Raw genomic sequence first — 16802 nt, forward strand, 5'->3', positions numbered from 1 at the left:
CTCGGGGCTCATACTTCCCTCCAGGCCTCAACTGCCCTCACAGGACCCAGACCTATACCGGGGGCTCACCCCTACCTCTAGGACCAAGACTATCATGGTGGGGCCAAGAAGATTATCCAAGGGCCCAGGCCTCAAACACAGAATTCAGACTTGTATCAGGGGTGTACTTCTCAATTTGTAACCCAGACCACCATATCCATAACCCAGATGTCCAGGTGAGGTAGCAGACCACCCCCAGGGGCCCAGACATTCCTCCCTGGCCCCCAAAACCCTCCCAGAACCCAGACCTCTGTTGGGGGCCCAGACTCACCAGCTGGTCGCAGACCATTATGGCGAGGACCAGCAGGCCATTCCTGGGAACCATACTAGAAGCCAGTGCCTCTTCCTTAATTGGAGTCCAAATAACCAGGCTAGTCCTGACCACCATTTCATCATCCTGAGGTCCTGCCCTTGCCCCAAACCTCCCACCTTGGCCCATAGCGCCCCCCGGTGACCACACCCTGCCTGAGCACCCAGACCTACAACCGGGGCTCATACCTACATCCGGGTCCCAGGCCTTCATGGGGGCTCCTAAAGGCCAACCCGGGGCCCAGGTCGCAGACCATTATGGTGAGGACCCGAAGGCCATTCCTTGGACCCAGCAGTATCCACAAGGACCTGTATTTCTAAGGCAGTAAATCCTCCTCCTGCTGCAGAAGTGACGGCCACACTGGCAGGAGCCTGCCTCTGACTGAGTCTAGGTGACCTCTTCCCACAGCATGTGCCTTCCTGCAGAACCTGGGTGAAGAACTCAACAGCAACTCATCACCAGGCTCCAAGACACACACATGGAGGGTGTATGTGCCACCACGCAAGGTGCAAGTCTCAAACAGGGCGGGACCCAGGGTCCCAGCAGCCCCTTCCTCTTCCTGTCCTTTCACAGCCATGGGTGCCGGGTCTTCCTCTGACTCTCACTAGACGCTTCACACGCACACAGAGCATCGCTGCCAGCCTCCAGAGAGGGCTGCCTCAAACCCTTTTCATTTCCTGAGCCGAGCCAGCCTCATGAGAGGCGGCTGTTCTCCCTGGAAGGGCAGCAACCCCAAGAGGGATGTCATTGTGGCAACCACATGCAGTGTCTCCTGACCTTTGGGGATTCTTGAGAACCCAGAGAAAGCTATGGGTATTCTCCTCTCCTCTCGTTTTGGCTTTCTCACACACACACACACACACACACACACACACACACTCACACTTTCACACACCATTTACACTGCACACCTGTGCACGTAAATTCAGGGATTTCTTGGATGCCCTGAAGCCCATCCATGCAACCCGAGGAGTCAGCACGATCTCCGAGGTAAGACCCCGGCTCTAATTTGTGCCCTTCCTCGGAAGCCACTTCCCACGTCATTTTGCCTCCCGAGTGGAAGCCAAGGGCAAAGTCACCTTGCATCAGCCCCTTCTTTCCCACTGCCCCGGCCAGGGGCCTGGCAAGATCAAGAGACCCTTCTCAAGTCCCACCAGCGTGGGCCCAGACCCGTAGGAGGGTTTGCTGAACTTGTTCCCTGGAGAAGATTCCACCCACGGCACAGAGTGCAGAATGAAAATCCACCGGAAGCAGCAGCCTCAGTCTCCCGGCTCTGAACGGGACACACTGGCCCCCGCAGTGCAGGCCCCGTGCTCCCTGGCTCCCAGCCTCCACAGCACTCAGCACCCAATCTGAGCACCTCTCCCGCCTCTGCTTCTGTGTCCACCCACCTCGGCACCACCCAGCTCTCCCTCCCAGGGCCTCCTGACACGAACCAGGCCCCCCGCTGAACCGGCTCAGCAGCATAGTGTCCTTTGCTCCATCGGGAGAGAAATATCTGACTGTTCGTAGCAAGCTGCGTCAAGTCCGTTTATTTTTTTTAACCTGGAGGTGAGGGTTGTCTGCGAGTGATGAGTGTCACTCGGGTGAGCCAGAGCACAGTCGTGAGCACGTGGGAGGGGCAGGCCAGAGGGACATGGAAGGAAGGGATAGGATGGAACTGGCCCAGGACCCCCTTCGCTGCCTCCACGGGGGTGACCCCGGGTTTGTCACTGAGCCTGTCCTCACTTGTCTCTTCAGCTAGGAAATGAGGGTAACAGTATTCACTTCCCCCCTGCCTTGTACCAGAAACCCATCATTGTCACTAAGAGAGAGATGTGGACAGTGAATCCTGAGGCTGGCCAACCTTCATTGCTCTGAAAGGTCGAAGCTAATCTCTCACTGTTTAGCTGAGACATTGGTAGCTGAAGCAGCCTCCACCTGTTAGTCTTATGTGAATTCTTGCTGATGGCTATTATTGGAATTTTCTGCCTGAAAAACATGGGTGTATCCCATAACCTTAATAAAGGGGATAGCAAAGCCAGAGTGGAGTGGAGTCCTCCCCAGAGACCCCGCCTGGCCCCCGATATTCCCAAATTAATACTTTTCTTCTAGTCTCTTTCATTTGTGTGCGGCCTTCTCCAGAACCCGAACCCTGAACCGAAATCCTGAACCGGAATTCTGAACCGGAACCCTGAACCGGAACCCTGGACCACGCGGGACGTGAAAGGGGTTCCCCCAGTTTTGGGAACCCAAGGCTGGGAAGTGCTGGGAGGCAGGGGAAGATGAACAATCCCATTGGCAGTGACAAGCTCAGCCACGGGGCCTCCAGGGAGAGGGCACCCTGCCTGAGGGAGGCCCGCAGACTGTCAGGACCTTCCTGCCCCCCAACCCACCCCATCCCCTGCCAGCAAGGTCACCCCGTAAACTGAGGGCCTGAGCAACAGCACTGACCCTGGTGACCTCCATCCCTGGAGTGGGGGGGGGGGGTCCCCTGGGACCAGGAGTCCTGCACTCGCTCAGCTATTACCCTTTGCTGGTAAACTGTCCGCCCCCTGGGCCCCCAGCACCGTGATTAACTGACAGTGAGGAGCTGATAAGCCTGGGGCACAGAGGCAAAGGCTGCATCCCGTTGCCATGGCAACTCCTGCAGGTGCTCCGGAAAGGAAGCACCAGGCCAGGGGCTGGGGCTGCTTTTCTCCCCCTTTCAGCGAGTCTCAATGTGAGAGAGGTCGCAGGGCAAGCGAGGCAGCCTAGCACCAGCAGCAGGCACCTCGGCTCCTGTGAGTGATCGGTGGAGCTGGGGCTGGGGCAGACCCTGGGCTCTCAGATTCCTGCTCCCTGTCACTATCTAAAGGAAATCTAAATTGGGGTTGCTGTCAGGCCCAGCCCCCCACTCCTCTCCTGTTCTGTTCGTCACAGAGCCGGCCTCCCTGCGGCGCTGCCCAGCTCAGGGGCACCGGGGAGTCCTGACAACCTAAGTGCTCACCAGAGCACCAGAGGGAGGCTGGGGAGTCGCCTGAGGACCGGAGAGACCACACCCCGGCCCTGCCTGTGTAGCTGGTCCAGTGCTCTAGTGCTCCCTCCAGTGCTCTGCCTTCTCCACAGCTTCCCCATTTCCTCCAGCCAGGGCCCGCACCCCGCCACGCCCTCCTGTCCCCAAGACCCCCCCATACACTCCCCCACCCCGCCCCAAACCTGCGCCTCACCGTGGAGGGTGTGCAGGAACCACGCGCGGAGAAAGCCGAGAAAGTGCAGTTGCCCAGAGTCATCAACTGCCGGGCCCAGACCGGCTCTCAGGCCCAGATCCCTAATCCAGTCCAGGGCTTCCTCTGAACCGTGTCTCTAATCCAGTCTACAATTCCAATAGCTCCATGAGGGTAACCGAGGGCAGGGTGAGGATTCCAGCCTGCCTTCCTGGCTGGTTACACACCGGCGGAGTGGGACCCACCAGGGCCACCTGGATCCCACGCCCCATGGCTAAGAGATCCCACACCCTAACACTTTGAGGACATTAGTCTCTGAATCTACTCCTCATTCAGCCCCCAGCCCCCAGGAGTGCCACACCAGCACGGATGTCTGAGCTGCTTTTCATTTTACTGGTGGGATCCTGATGCAGGTCACCGCAGGCTCACAGCTGGGAGCAGGCTCCACAGCGCACAAGTCTGAGACGTTAATCCCAGGCCCCGCACCCGGGCTCCTGGGGCTGTGGGAAGCTGCCCGGACCCTCAATCAGGAGCCCTCTGCTCTTCCTTTGGTGCCCTGCGCACCCAGCAGCGGCCTGTGCTCCTGGTTTCCCGTTTGATGAGCCATCTTCCGTGGATGCGTTTGTCACTGTCAGGAAGGGACAGGGAGTGCCCAGCGGCTGCGCTCGGAGCTGGCCGGAGAGAAACGCAGCCTCTTCCCACAGAGCAGGGCAGCCCAGCTCCAGAACGCACCCCGAAACGTCAGAGAGTGGGGGTTTCTTTCCAAAAAGCTAAGACCAGGTTTCCAGGAGAGGCGGGGAGAGCGCATCCCGCAGGGCTGGCACCATCAGGCCTGGAGCCACCTTCACTCCAGCTCTACATTTAGCTGCAAGTTCAACAAGCCACAGGCCTTTCGTTTCTCTTTTGATCGCTCCTGCCTTCCACAGCGGCCCCTGCGCCCCCTCCCTGGGCCCGGGAGAGAGCCCGCATGGGCGTGCATGACTCTCCCTAGACCAGCGGTCGGCAAACTGCGGCTCGGAGCCACATGCGGCTCTTTGGCCCCTTGAGTGTGGCTCTTCCACAAAACACCACGGCCTGGGCGAGTCTATGTTGAAGACATGGCGTTAGAAGAAGTTTGTTTAAAAAATAGTGGCTCTCCAAAGAAATGTCAGTCGTTGTCCTGTTGATATTTGGCTCTGTGGACTGATGAGTTTGCCGACCACTGCCCTGGACCTGCCCAGAATGGGGCTGGAATGGGAGAGGCCAGGTGGAGACCCCTTCACTTGCCTTGTCTGCTTCTGAAGGAAAGGGAAGTAGACATATGGCCGGTGAGTGATGAGCCAGTGACATCAATCCGGTCCCATCCCACCCCCACACACACGCTGGCTGGCTGTGAGGGCCCCGCCGCCAGAGAGCCTGACTCCATTGGCCAGAGCTGGGGGGGGACGTGGCTTCAGGCATGACAAATTCCTGGGTGGTTCCACATGCAGCCCAGATTGTTAGCCACTGCTCCCGGGGCCTTCCAATGGGGACGTGAACACGACCCAAGTCCTTGACGCGGCCTCGTGTTAGGGAGCCAGGCGGCGCCCCAACAGGAACTGTCTGCAGGGAACGTTCCTCGTGGCCGAGCGCCGAGGGCCTTCAGCGGAGCCGGGAGGGTTAGGGGAGCCAGAGTGAAGGTGGCTGGTCCGCTGCAGGGCGGGGGGAGCTGGGCCAGGTCAGCGTGAGAGCTGTGAGCACGGAGGGCAGCGCCCGCCGCTGTGAAGGCCAGTGCAGGGATGAGCAGCAGTCTGCAAGGGTCAGAGGGTGTTTCTGAGCCGCCCCCTTCTGCCATGAAGCCACTGTTCGTGGAGGACGGGCGGGAGGGGAGACACTGCAGGGTCTCCGGGTGCCCTCCAGGGAGGTCCTCCCGGTTTCTCCAGAGGGACCTGCGGAGCCACATGGGCCGGCAGTGAGGCTCTGAGCCAGGCTGCCTGTCGCACTGGAGACCCGCGGCCCGCTGGCTCTGTGTCCCTGCAACTTCCTTCTCTCCCACCTGCTGTCCCTCTAAGGCTGTGTTTCCCAGACTTCTCTCATGATGAGAATCACCTGGTGGAGTTGTTAAACTACATATTCCTGAATCCCAACTAAGAAGTGCTGAACTAGAATTTTTGGGAACACAGAGGTAAAATGGTATACTTAACTAGTGCTCTGAGACAGACACCCCTCAGTGTCTGCTGTCCTCACCCTGGTTGTGACCGCCACGTGTCATTGGTGGCCCCCACGTGCCTCTCCTGCCGTGGTGAGTGTGCACGTGGCTGTGAGCCCGCCCGCTGGCGGCCGAGCTGGTACACACGTGCGGGCCCGTCAGCCTCCTCGTGCTGCTGAGCGGGCGGCCCTCGGCGCTGGCACTGGCCACCCAGCTGCGGCCTGAGAACCACAGCTCACAGCCTGTCACTGCAGCGGGGGAGGGGGCCTGCTATGGACCTGACAGAGCCCGGGCATCCCCTCCCCTCGTCCGTGGCAGCCCCGGGAGAGAGCGAGCATGGCCCTCGTACACGGGACAGAGGAAGGCCCAGAGAGGTGGGCACGGGGCCCGGAGTCGCTCCCTACGCCGAGGCCTGCATCAGGCCCCCTGCCTGCGTCCCAGCCCCTGCTCCCCCACCACCCTCTCCGCCTCCCTCCCTCCCTTCTCATGCCACCTGCCCAGGCATGGAGGCTTCGCCTGAATTGCGTTCAGAAAGGCAGTTCCAACAGCAGGAGTAGGCCTAGTCTCTCTGGGTCAACAAGGAAGTACAGACTTGATTGTATTTTATTGGCAGGATGCTCAGCATGGGTCTTTATTTCCCATTTGTGTGACCACCGAGAACGACCAGCAGGGACAGGTGCTGCCATCCATCCATTCATCCACCATCCATTCATCCATCCACCCATCCATCCATCAGTCCATCAATCCGGGCCAGCGCTCGGCTCTGGGTGCTCCGGTCCGCAGGGAGGGGACATGGGAGACTGACTGTGTGTGGCCTGGACCTGTCACACCCAGTGGCGGCTGGCGCTCAGGGCTGTGCTGAAAGTCCTCAGGGCCCGGTGCGTGCCCCTGGCGGCCAGCAGGAGCGACCCCGCCTCGGCCTCGTGGCCGGCCTCCCGCAGGTCCCTGGCCAGCCCCTCGGCGTCCCAGCGCCCCGGCAGAGGGCTGGCCAGCAGGTGCTGGATGAGGCGCGGGTAGAAGGGAGTGGGGAGGCAGGGCACCAGCAGCTTGGCGTCCAGCAGCAGGGAGAGAAGTTCCTGGTCACAGTTGGAGTCGTCCACCTGAAGGAAGAAGACAGGCAGGACGTGAGGCGGCGTGGCTCGCCCTCCCCGGAGGCCCCCCTCGGCGCTGGGCCTGTCCGCCCTCCGGCGTTAGTCCTCGGAGCCCTCCGCCCTGGGGAACAGTCCTGCTCCCAGGGCACGTGGAGGGCATGAGCCTCCCGTCACTGCCAGTGCCACGGCCTGGGACATGGCGGGTGAGGACTCCGCTCAGCGCCGGGGTCACTGAGCCACGGAGCTGAGTTCGCCCTGACTCCCGGCCGGCGTCCCGCAGCCCCTCTGCCGGGTTCCGTGAGGCGCTTCCCCGTCCCTCCCCGCTCTTTAACCCCAACGACTGGGTCTACCCCCCAGAACAGACCCACAAGGGAATTCTTTCCAGAAGAAACCTCCTCCTCCGCTGGGAAAATGCACCCTGGACCCCAGGACATCCACGGGGCGATGTCGGGAGGCGTTCCGGACTTGCTCTCACACCGGTGCTAGAAAGCTCAGCATGGAACTCACCTTCCCATAGTGTTCTAGGGCTTTCAGCTGCGGCTTCTCCGTACGGCCCCCGGCCCTCTCTCTCAGTCTGGGAATGGTTTCCCATGGCTTTGACACTCGCCTCACACCTTTCTATTCCCTATTATTGTTGTATTATTGCAAGGCGTCCAGTCAGTACTAATGCATATTGAAGCTCAACTCCCTCTCACTGTCATGGCGTAGCAGAGCCACGGCAGGCTCTCTGAATGCCACTGTGCACTTTCAGGGACTCTGGCTATAGGCGCCTCGGACACAACGTGGCCTTTCAAAGCCACTGAGGTGGTGGTAGAGCCGCTGGACCGTCCTGCACACAGTGTGGCCGTCCTGCTTGCTCTGGGACCAGGAGGAGACACAGAGGTCAGCGGTGCCTACTGCACGTGAGAATGAGAACAAAGAGGTCCTGAGAGCAAGCCACTGCCCACCTTCCTCTAAGCCACCTGGTGACCCCTCAATGCCCAGCGCAAATGTCAGCTCCAGGGCCCCTTCGCGGTGGCATTTCCTCTAAATCCCTGGCCAAGCTGCTCCCGCCTTCCCCGTCCTCCAGGCCACCGACTACCTGCCTCTTCGTGTCTGTTCTGGAAACCTGTCTGCCTCCGGGCCAGGCTGAGTGGTATCCTATCGTCCTCTGTCTCAGCAGCAGTGTGCGCCACTGAGCAAATAACTGAATCAGAGTGAGAGGCCTGTGGTCTTGTGAGAAGACAGGCTTTCGGGTTAGAAACCGTTTCCAGTCCTGGTTGCTTTGCTGCTGCTGTGAGGCCTTGCTCCGGACAACCTCTCTGGGCTCCAGTTCCCACGTCTGAAATACAGACCGCCTGTGGGGCTGAGGTCGCCTGTGCTTTCCAAGTGCCCAGCCCAATGCTTATAGAGGTCAAGCTCAATTAATGGCTCAGGTTAAAGCAGTCAAACCAACCAACAATCCAGCCTTTTCGAGAAGAGGAAGGGGCTGATATCAAAGTGAACAAAACGCTTGCCACCTGTCTCCATCGGTGATTGTTTGTGTGTGTCATGATTCATTTTTGAGAATAAATGAAAACTCTGCAGATCTTGGGGGGAAAATCTATTAAAGCACAAAGCACTACTGTCTTCCACGCCATTAAAACGGTATCTGCTTAATTCCTGTTTCAACAATAGGTAATGAACCTTCTCTGAATTAAAGTCTTTGATTTTATGGATCCGTAAGAAGCTAAGAGTAATTACAGTAACGAGGTGAGCTCAATTTCCAGTAGCATCACGTATGCAGGACCTCATTTCAGTGACTTCAGAGAAGATTATTTAAACTTATTTCCCTGTTTAGGGAAGGAAATTTGTCTTATTACATTTACTATCACTAATAAAGTTATTAAGTATAGCAACAATAAAGGCAGAAAAACGGAAGGGCAACATAAGTATATGGCTGGAATGAGAAAATGCCTGTGGACAGTTTTTTTGTAATTTCTATTTATTGGAATGACAGTGGGTCCCACTCCTGGCACGGGGTTTACTAGTATCCTCCTCTGAAACCCACACTGGGACAAATCACTTGCCTCACAGCCCAGCAACGGGGGAGTCAGACTGTAACCAGATCTTCCCTTCGGGGCCTGAGTGTGGCCGGCCCCACACTTTGTCCTGTCACCGTCCGACTTGGCCTACTCCCCTGAGGCCCCGTGTCAATCCTCCCGAGATACCCCCCCCACACACACACACACACCCAGGAATGGCCTTGCCTTTCACCTTTCCAAACACCCCCCATTCCTCGCTCCTGAGCGCCGCCCAGGCTGCGCACCCTGGATGCCGGCACACTGACGCACAGCAGGCAATTCTCGATAACGATAATACAAGACTTTTTCCAAATGTGCGCTGCCGAATGTTAGTAATTAGTTTCTATGTGCCAGGAGATGGAAAAGGTTGGAAATCACGGTCTTATGCTATACTTTTCATCATTATTGTAGAGTAGGGGTGTCGAACTCAATCAGAGAAGGGGCCAAAATCTAAAATCCAGCCTAAATCGCGGGCTGAATGGTTTACTGAACAGTCATAAACTGACAATGTCATAAACTGACAGCGGAGTGCAGTGATGACAGCGCGGTGCGGGCCACATTGCAAGGCCTGGCGGGCTGGATTTGGCCCGCGGGCCTTGTGTTTGACACGTGTTGTAGAGTGTAGTTTCTACTTATTAAAAAAAAAAAATTTGCTGTAAGCAGTGCGGCCCATGATGCGGGCAGAGCCTCACGCATCTCATTTCTGTGTCTCTTGGCTGCGCTGTGCCCTCTGCTGTTTATAAACAGGGCGGCCTGAGCGGACAGTGTGCAAGGCCTACAGTCGTGCACATGTGTCCTGGGCCTCTGCCCTCACTCACCTCTCACCCGCTGACTCACCCACGGTTTGGGGGGCTGGCTGTGCACCCCAGCTCCAGGCTTCTCCTCCCCTCTCTGCCCTCTGACACTTTTGTTAGGAAAAGCATGCAATCACACATAACACTCACTCACCCCGACACAGAACACACGGCCACACACAATACTTCCACCCAATCACTTCACCTGCAGGAATGATCTCCCTGCAGAGGGGTTTCAGCAGGAGTCACACAATGTGAATTCATTAAAACGCAGCCCCGAGCTGCCTCGTTCTAAAGCGTAAAATTTAAAAAGGGAGGTGAAAGCTTCTTCCTTAATCACAAGACAGCAGCCTCCAGGGAGAGGGCGCAGGCCCTGGTGCGGTCCACCGTCCCTCCGCCCCGATGGCCAGGCTGCCGGAGGACAGAGGGCGGGGGTCAGACGGTGCAGTGAACATGACCGTGGCCGCTCTCCCACCTTAATTAGGAGACACGCACACCCAGACAGAAAGCCGACCCACGGCCAGGCACCTCCAGCCTGAGCTTCCCGAGCCCAGGACATGTCCTGAAGGGCCGACACCCGGCTTCTTGAGAGAAACAGCTCCGCTATTTGGATTGACAGTCTCCGCGCCTGAGCACAGAGGCTGGTTTGTAAACCGGAGGCGTTAGGCACACGTTGGTAAAACAGACGAGCACCTGCTTCCTAGACAGACAGAAAGAGCGGCTGTGGTCAGGGAATGCCATGCATAGCGCGATCATGGCTAATCCCGGTCAGTTTGGCCGCACGGACTCAGTCCTGGAAGCAGAGCGATGCCGAGCGGGCGAGCGTGTACCTGGGCCACGGCGGCCACGTGCTCCAGGGCCACGGCGTGCAGGCGGGCGTCCGGGCTCTCCAGGAGCAGCTTGAGGGCCGGCAGCAGCAGCGCCTGGCTCCGCAGCAGCGCGCTCAGCTCCTCCACGCACTGTAAGCACAGGGTGTGACACGCTGACTCCGTGCCGGGACCGCCCCCACCGCACAGGACACTGCACAGGACACCGTCCACCCGTCTGAGCCCGGACCTCCCTCTGCGCCATCGCTCTCAGTGGCTGCACCGTGTCCCACCGGTGGGCGCGGGGCTGTCACTCACTCACCTGAATTCTCAGAGCCCGCGCTTCCTCATAAGGACAACGGGGGTAATGTGTCTACTATGCAGTGTGTGTGTGTGTGTGTGTGTATGTGTGTGTGTGTTAATAATAACATAAAATGCTCAGCATATATTGTAGTAGATGCTTACCGAGCAATAAAAAGTATTGTCCATTGTTAATACTATCAAATATCTAGTACCATCCATTGCAACAAATAAGCAATTTAAATGTTTAATCACCTGTTTAAACCCTAATGTCAAGATGAGCTGGAAACCTGATACTTAAAGATGTTTCATCTTCATGAAAACTCAGAAGGCATTTGGGACTCCGCCGAGGGACCTGGAGCACGCTCGGCTCTTCCCCCGCCGGCCGGCCTGCCCCGGAGAGGCTTTCAGAGAAGGCAGCCCGTGCACCTGCTCTCCGCAGAACGGAGAGAGGGCTCGGCCAGCCCGCCCCTCGGAGGGAGGGTGCCACGCCGTGCCTTCAGCTGCACGTGGTCAAGCTCCTGAGACATTTCCATTTGCCCTAACAATGCTCCTTCCTTTGTAAAAACTGCAATTCACATCGGAGCACATTTATTGATCAATGAAAATAGCACATAGCATTTGCACAGTTCCTTTAACCTTGACATCCTGAAAAAAACCATAACTGTGCCCCATTGTAAGACGGGAACTGAGGCAGCATGGGAAAATGATGGCAAGTCACAGTGGCAACAGAACTCCTAGGATAATAATTACTTTCCATCTCATCAAACTGGAGGAGAGAAGTGGCAATGACCTACTTACAAAAGGGGCTCCATCCAGTGCCTTTCTCCTCCCCCGGGAGACTGGATTCAGGGGAGGCGGGGAGGCAGCGCTCTGGGGGAGGCAGTGGACAGCAGCCTCTGCTCTCTCCTCGCAGCAGAGAAACAGGGCCCCAAACAAGGTTTCCCCGACCTCGAACCCGCAGCCCTGACTGACCCAGCGGGTCTCTGGTCCTGATCCAGCCGCGCTGGACCTCAGCTCATGTTACGGCAAAGGTGAGCCCGTGTTATTTACACCGGACCTGCCCAGGGGCTGGAGGGCGGGTAATAAACTGTGTGGAGACCCCACTCTGGGCCGTGTGGGGACTCCTGCCACGGGTGACACAGGTGACACAGCCGTGGGCCCACCTCTGGGTGCTCACTGTGGCAGGGCCGGTCACAGGAAAGCAAGTAGCCGGCACCACCCATCACACCATGGGAGCAAAGGGAGGCGGTGTTGGTGCTTTAAATATTTCACAGGAGAATTCTGTCATTCTGGTGGTTGACAGACTTCTTTAAGTAAATATTTTAAAATCCAATCAAAAAACACTTAGCCAGTCCTCAATCGGTAAACAATTCATTAAATGTGCATTCAGAATGGGGATCTTTTCCTTGAGTGATTACAATGAAGTTCAGGCAACTCTATTTACAATTTTATTTTCAAGTTTATCTCCTATGTGGTAGCAACTTAAAAACCAATTAATCAATTTGGTGCCACTGTCCAGATGCTACTGCACACACGCAGCCTGCTCAGACTCCACAGTGCCAAGGTCGGATCCGCTGCGAGAGCTATAATTAATATGTGCTTATTTTAGAAAGTTCAGATACACATACGTCTACATAAGACACAAAAACCTCTGTGATAGCCATACCACAGGGTAAAATAGAGAACTAAGGTCAGATGGAGGCAGCTGCATGTCTTAGCCTGTTTACAGAGAATAAACACGGAGGTTTGCAATCTCTCACAACGCTGTGAAAAATATGGAAAAATCAGGGCGGGGTGACCTGCCCCTCCCCTCCGGAGGACTGCTCCGGACACGGCACCACGTGAGCTGCCATGACGCCTTGGAACATACATGTGAGTGAGACACACGGGCCCAGAGGGACCGGAAGCGGGCTCTGCCCTGGGACTGTGAGAAGAAGGCAGCGCCGGAGCCCGATCAGGGAGGAAGGCCCACCAGCGTCCTTTCGGCACTGCGTGTCCTCAGGGACCTGCTACTCACGGGGCCCTTGACCTTCCGACACCCTGAGCCCCTGTCCCTCCCGAGCAGCAGCGGCCACGGCCCACAGCAGATGGGGAGGAGAGGAGGGTGCCCGGGAGGGCCACTCGCCTGGGCGGGGAGCATCTGCCGGGTGCTGTACAGGGAGCGGCACATCTTCAGAACCTCCTCGCCCCGGGCCCGGCTGTTCTCCGACGTGCACCGGCTCAGCATCGCCGCCGCCAGCCGCACCCAAGGGTTGTCTGCGACGCTGGCTCTGAGGGCGGAAAGACAGGCCCTGGAAATGACTCGGCTGGACAACCGGGATCTCGTCAGCACAGCTCTGGGTTCTAGACACGGAGCACCTAAAGGGGGCCCTCTCCTTGACCGCATTTTACTCCTTGCCCCTGAGAAAAACCTCAAGTGCAAGGACAACAAGGAGACACACACGAGCAGCCTCTGTCTCAGCTCAAACTCAGCTCTGTGTCTCAGGGAGCACTGCTCGCGTCAAAGCTCACACAAGGCCCGGAGCGTGTGGCTGAGGGGATTCTCCCTACACGCATGGACCAGCCCCCCTTCCTCTCAGAGTCTGAACGGGGCCCTGGGTTTGGGTAAAGCAGCTTCCTGTCAATAATGGCCAAGACACTCTTCCACCAGCGTGCAGCTCTGAGACACTGAATTTCCCCAAGTACAAATCTCCACGCTTCCATGCAGCCTCCTGCAGGACCCGCACTGCACATGTGGAGGTGCAGCCACTGAATTAGCAGCCAGATGGATCGGATCGCGCACTCTCCTGAGTTTTTAATTCGATTGAGGTGACTGGCAACATCTATCACTGTCACACCCTCCCTCCCCGCCTCCCCTCTCCCCTCCCTCTTTGTTCCGGTTCCGGTGGGAGTGCTGAGGTCACACTCGGATGGCCTGGGAGAAAGGCTCTGAGAGCCTGTCTGTACAGACAATGGCTGGGCAGAGGGTGGGCAGATGGACAATGAGATCTGACTCTATGGGTCGCACATGGAGGATGCAGAACACAGGTCAGCAATGTCCTCATTTCCTTCCATGTGCGACTACAAAAAACACACCTTTAAACATGAAGGTATTTTTGTCTACAAATACATTAGATGTCTTACTCGCAATAAATGTTTTAAGTGGAGCTGCTTTGTGTCTGTGGGGGAACGAGGGACTGGAAATGGTCCCGTTGTAAAGAGAGAGGGACCGGACACGCACGGGTCAGGAACCTGCCAGGGGTGTCACTCTGAGCTCAGAAGACTAACTGGGAGACACTGAATTTGAAGGGCTGCAGCAATCTACACTCAACACTGATTTCTGAAACAGAGAAGCTGGCTGGCAGTCGGATTCGTGGTCCCATGTCTACTCCCCTTCCTCACCACCTGGGACTTGGCCAGAAACGGACGCCCGGCCCCAGCAGAGACCTGGACTCAGCAAGCCCAGCCCGGGACGCGGGACAAATTGTTAAAAATCGGGACTGTCCCGCCAAAAGCGGGATGTCTGGTCACCTTAGTTTAGGGGCCAGATGGATCTTATCTGTCTCTCACAGGCTCCTCTGAAGACACTGGATCTGTAAGACGGAAGGAACGGAGGAGCGGGGGGGGGGGGGTGGGGGGGGGGGGAGGAAGGACCACTTACGCGCTCTCGGGGCTGGGGGGCGGCCAGGCCTGCAGGAGCAGCGCCAGGTGCTGGAACTCGGCCTCGCCGCGGCTGGCCTCCAGCAGCTCGGCGAACAGGGCACTGCGGCTCTCCTCGCTGTCCACGTCGGCCACGGCCACCTGGAGGCGGAGACACACGTTCAGACTGGTGGCCCAGGCTGAGGAACAGGTTTCTAGGAGGATCCAAAGCTGGTGATTTTCACTCAACACTCTTGAAAAGTTTTACCAAAATCAATTCAAACAAGAAGATTTCCACGGGACTGGCTTAAGACAGCTCATCTATGTTATGCTAAAATACTGAACTGTTTTACGAGTTTACTCAGAATCAGCCTGTTGTTTTTACTGTAAATTATCCTCCATGCATTCCTACTCTGCATTTCAGCATTATGACTGCTAAGGGCTCATGGGGTCCCCAAAATGTCCCTAATTTGAAACTAAAGACTTTACTGAAGTGCATCTGTCATATGTTTTTGCGACAAACCAGAATAAAGTAAAACTTACTCCCATCTCCATTTCTAACGTACAAGAAGGCTCAGCCGTAAAAGGAATTCGGGTGGTTCCTCTCAGTGAAGAGCTGGTGACATTTCTCTCCCACGGAGGCAGCCCTAACACAAACCGCAGCCCCCACAGCTCCGCGGGCGAGAATGTTTGCAGTCCCAGCCAGCAGGCCGCTGCCAACATAAAAGAGGCCGGAAAGCCGGTTCTCCCGTTCCCTAGCCTCTCTGACACAGGGTGTCTGGGGCTGGGTAACGAGGATGCACATGATACCCTGAAAGAGGAGAACGAACCATTACCCAACGATTCAGATCAACGGTGATTCTGGCGTTACAGAAAACCGAGGAAGAACAAAGCAATACTTAGAGAGATGGAGTTACATTTATTACGCGTGCGGGTCCAGAGGAAAATGTATCTCAAATTCTGGGCCCCAACGTGCAGGAATTCTCCCTATTTATATGATTTTACCTTCTTTGTCTCCCAAATATGGAGTGTTTCCGACCTCCTCTTGCAAGTTCTTAAAGAGCCCGTATGTACTGGGGCCCTGAGACCTCAACCAGAGGCCTGGCCTGGCGCCAGCACTGATAATTAAATTTACAGAAGCCCAATAGCAGGGTTAAAATTTCAAACAGCAGTTTTCATACAAGATGGATGCTTCACCGGCTCTGACCCCCAAGAAGCCATCGGAAGGGGCTGTAGCACGGGCTCTGCACTCTCACGGAAGTCGGTGAGTGCCATGAAGTCACTGGTGACGCTATGGGAGGTGCTGCTCCCGCGGCCAGCCAGGTCCCTCAGAGCCTGCCCACAGCCCCACACCGCCTCCCGTGGAACAGTCCCTCGGAGCATCTGACTGCTCTCGAACTAACTTTATAACCCGGTAAGGCAGCGGACCCTCACAGGAGTTCTGTGTGGAGAACAGCACAGCGCTATTCACCTCACTTTACGGACGAGAAAACAGGCTTGTCTGTCCCAGCATGTGGCTAGCAGGAGGCAGGGCCAAACTATAATTCTGAGCAGGTCAGGATGTTCTGATCGAAAGATCTCAGTAAGCTAAACACGCTTCAAATGTTTGCTGTTGTTAATCCTCATCCAGAAGATATTTTTCCATTGATTTTTTTAAAGGGAGTGGAAGGGTGAGAGAAGGGTAGGGGAAGAGAGAGAGGGAGAGAGAAACCTTGATGTGAGAGAGACACATCAATTGGTTGCCTCCCACCCAAGGCCTGACCAGGGCTGGGAATCGATCCTGCTACCCTTTGGTGTGCAGGCGGATACTCTAGCCACTGCTCAGGCCAGGACAAGCTTTAAATTATTCAAATTAGTGGTCTAACTGCGAGTTTTGCAACCGTCTGTTACCTGCTCACAAAGAAATGCGTGTGTTTATCTCAAACTCAAGCCATCCATCTGTTGTTACCAGACCTCGGCACCTTCTCTGGTCCCCGGCCTCGGCCCCCTCGGGTGCTCTGCACTCATCACACACACACTTCAGCCTCTGGGGCTCCGCTCTGCTTCCTCCGCCCCCACATTCTGTCTCCAGACAGCTGTGGGCTACAAGGCTCACCCCTCACTTCCTTCAGATTTCTCCAGCGTCACCTTATCACTGCATGACTGCCCCCCTAAAGCGCATCCCCCGCTTTTCTCTCTCCCTCACCTGCTTCATTTCCTTCTTAGCGTTTAAAAGTACGAGACGCGTTAGATATTTGCTTACTTCCTTTCTTCATTGGAAGGGAAGCTCCTTCAAAACAGAGGCTTTTACTTATTCCCTGGTTTATTTCCACTTCTTAAACTAATGCCTGACAGACAGCAAGTCTTACTGAGTGAATGAACTAATGAATGGGTATACAAATGAATGAATAGAAACCATCATTTATACAATGTTTTAGCATGGAATATTAGATGTTCATAGAGTTGCC

General features: G+C 56.3%; 1 protein-coding gene across 1 annotated transcript in view; it reads right to left on the minus strand.

Moving 5' to 3' along the window:
- Nucleotides 1-6275: 6275 nt before the first annotated feature.
- NBAS (NBAS subunit of NRZ tethering complex) overlaps nt 6276-16802 on the minus strand; it is a 156511-nt gene continuing 145984 nt past the window's right edge. The window contains exons 49-52 of the mRNA XM_084900990.1: nt 14378-14517; nt 12863-13007; nt 10459-10587; nt 6276-6801 (exon numbers count right to left, since the gene is read on the minus strand). Of these exons, the coding sequence (XP_084757116.1) occupies nt 6526-6801; nt 10459-10587; nt 12863-13007; nt 14378-14517 (690 nt within the window). The 3' untranslated portion in view covers nt 6276-6525. The remainder of the gene's footprint in view (nt 6802-10458; nt 10588-12862; nt 13008-14377; nt 14518-16802) is intronic.

The sequence above is a fragment of the Pipistrellus hanaki genome, assembly GCF_964339955.1.
Source record: "Pipistrellus hanaki genome assembly, chromosome: 12".
In the NCBI taxonomy this organism is placed as follows: Eukaryota; Metazoa; Chordata; class Mammalia; order Chiroptera; family Vespertilionidae; genus Pipistrellus; species Pipistrellus hanaki.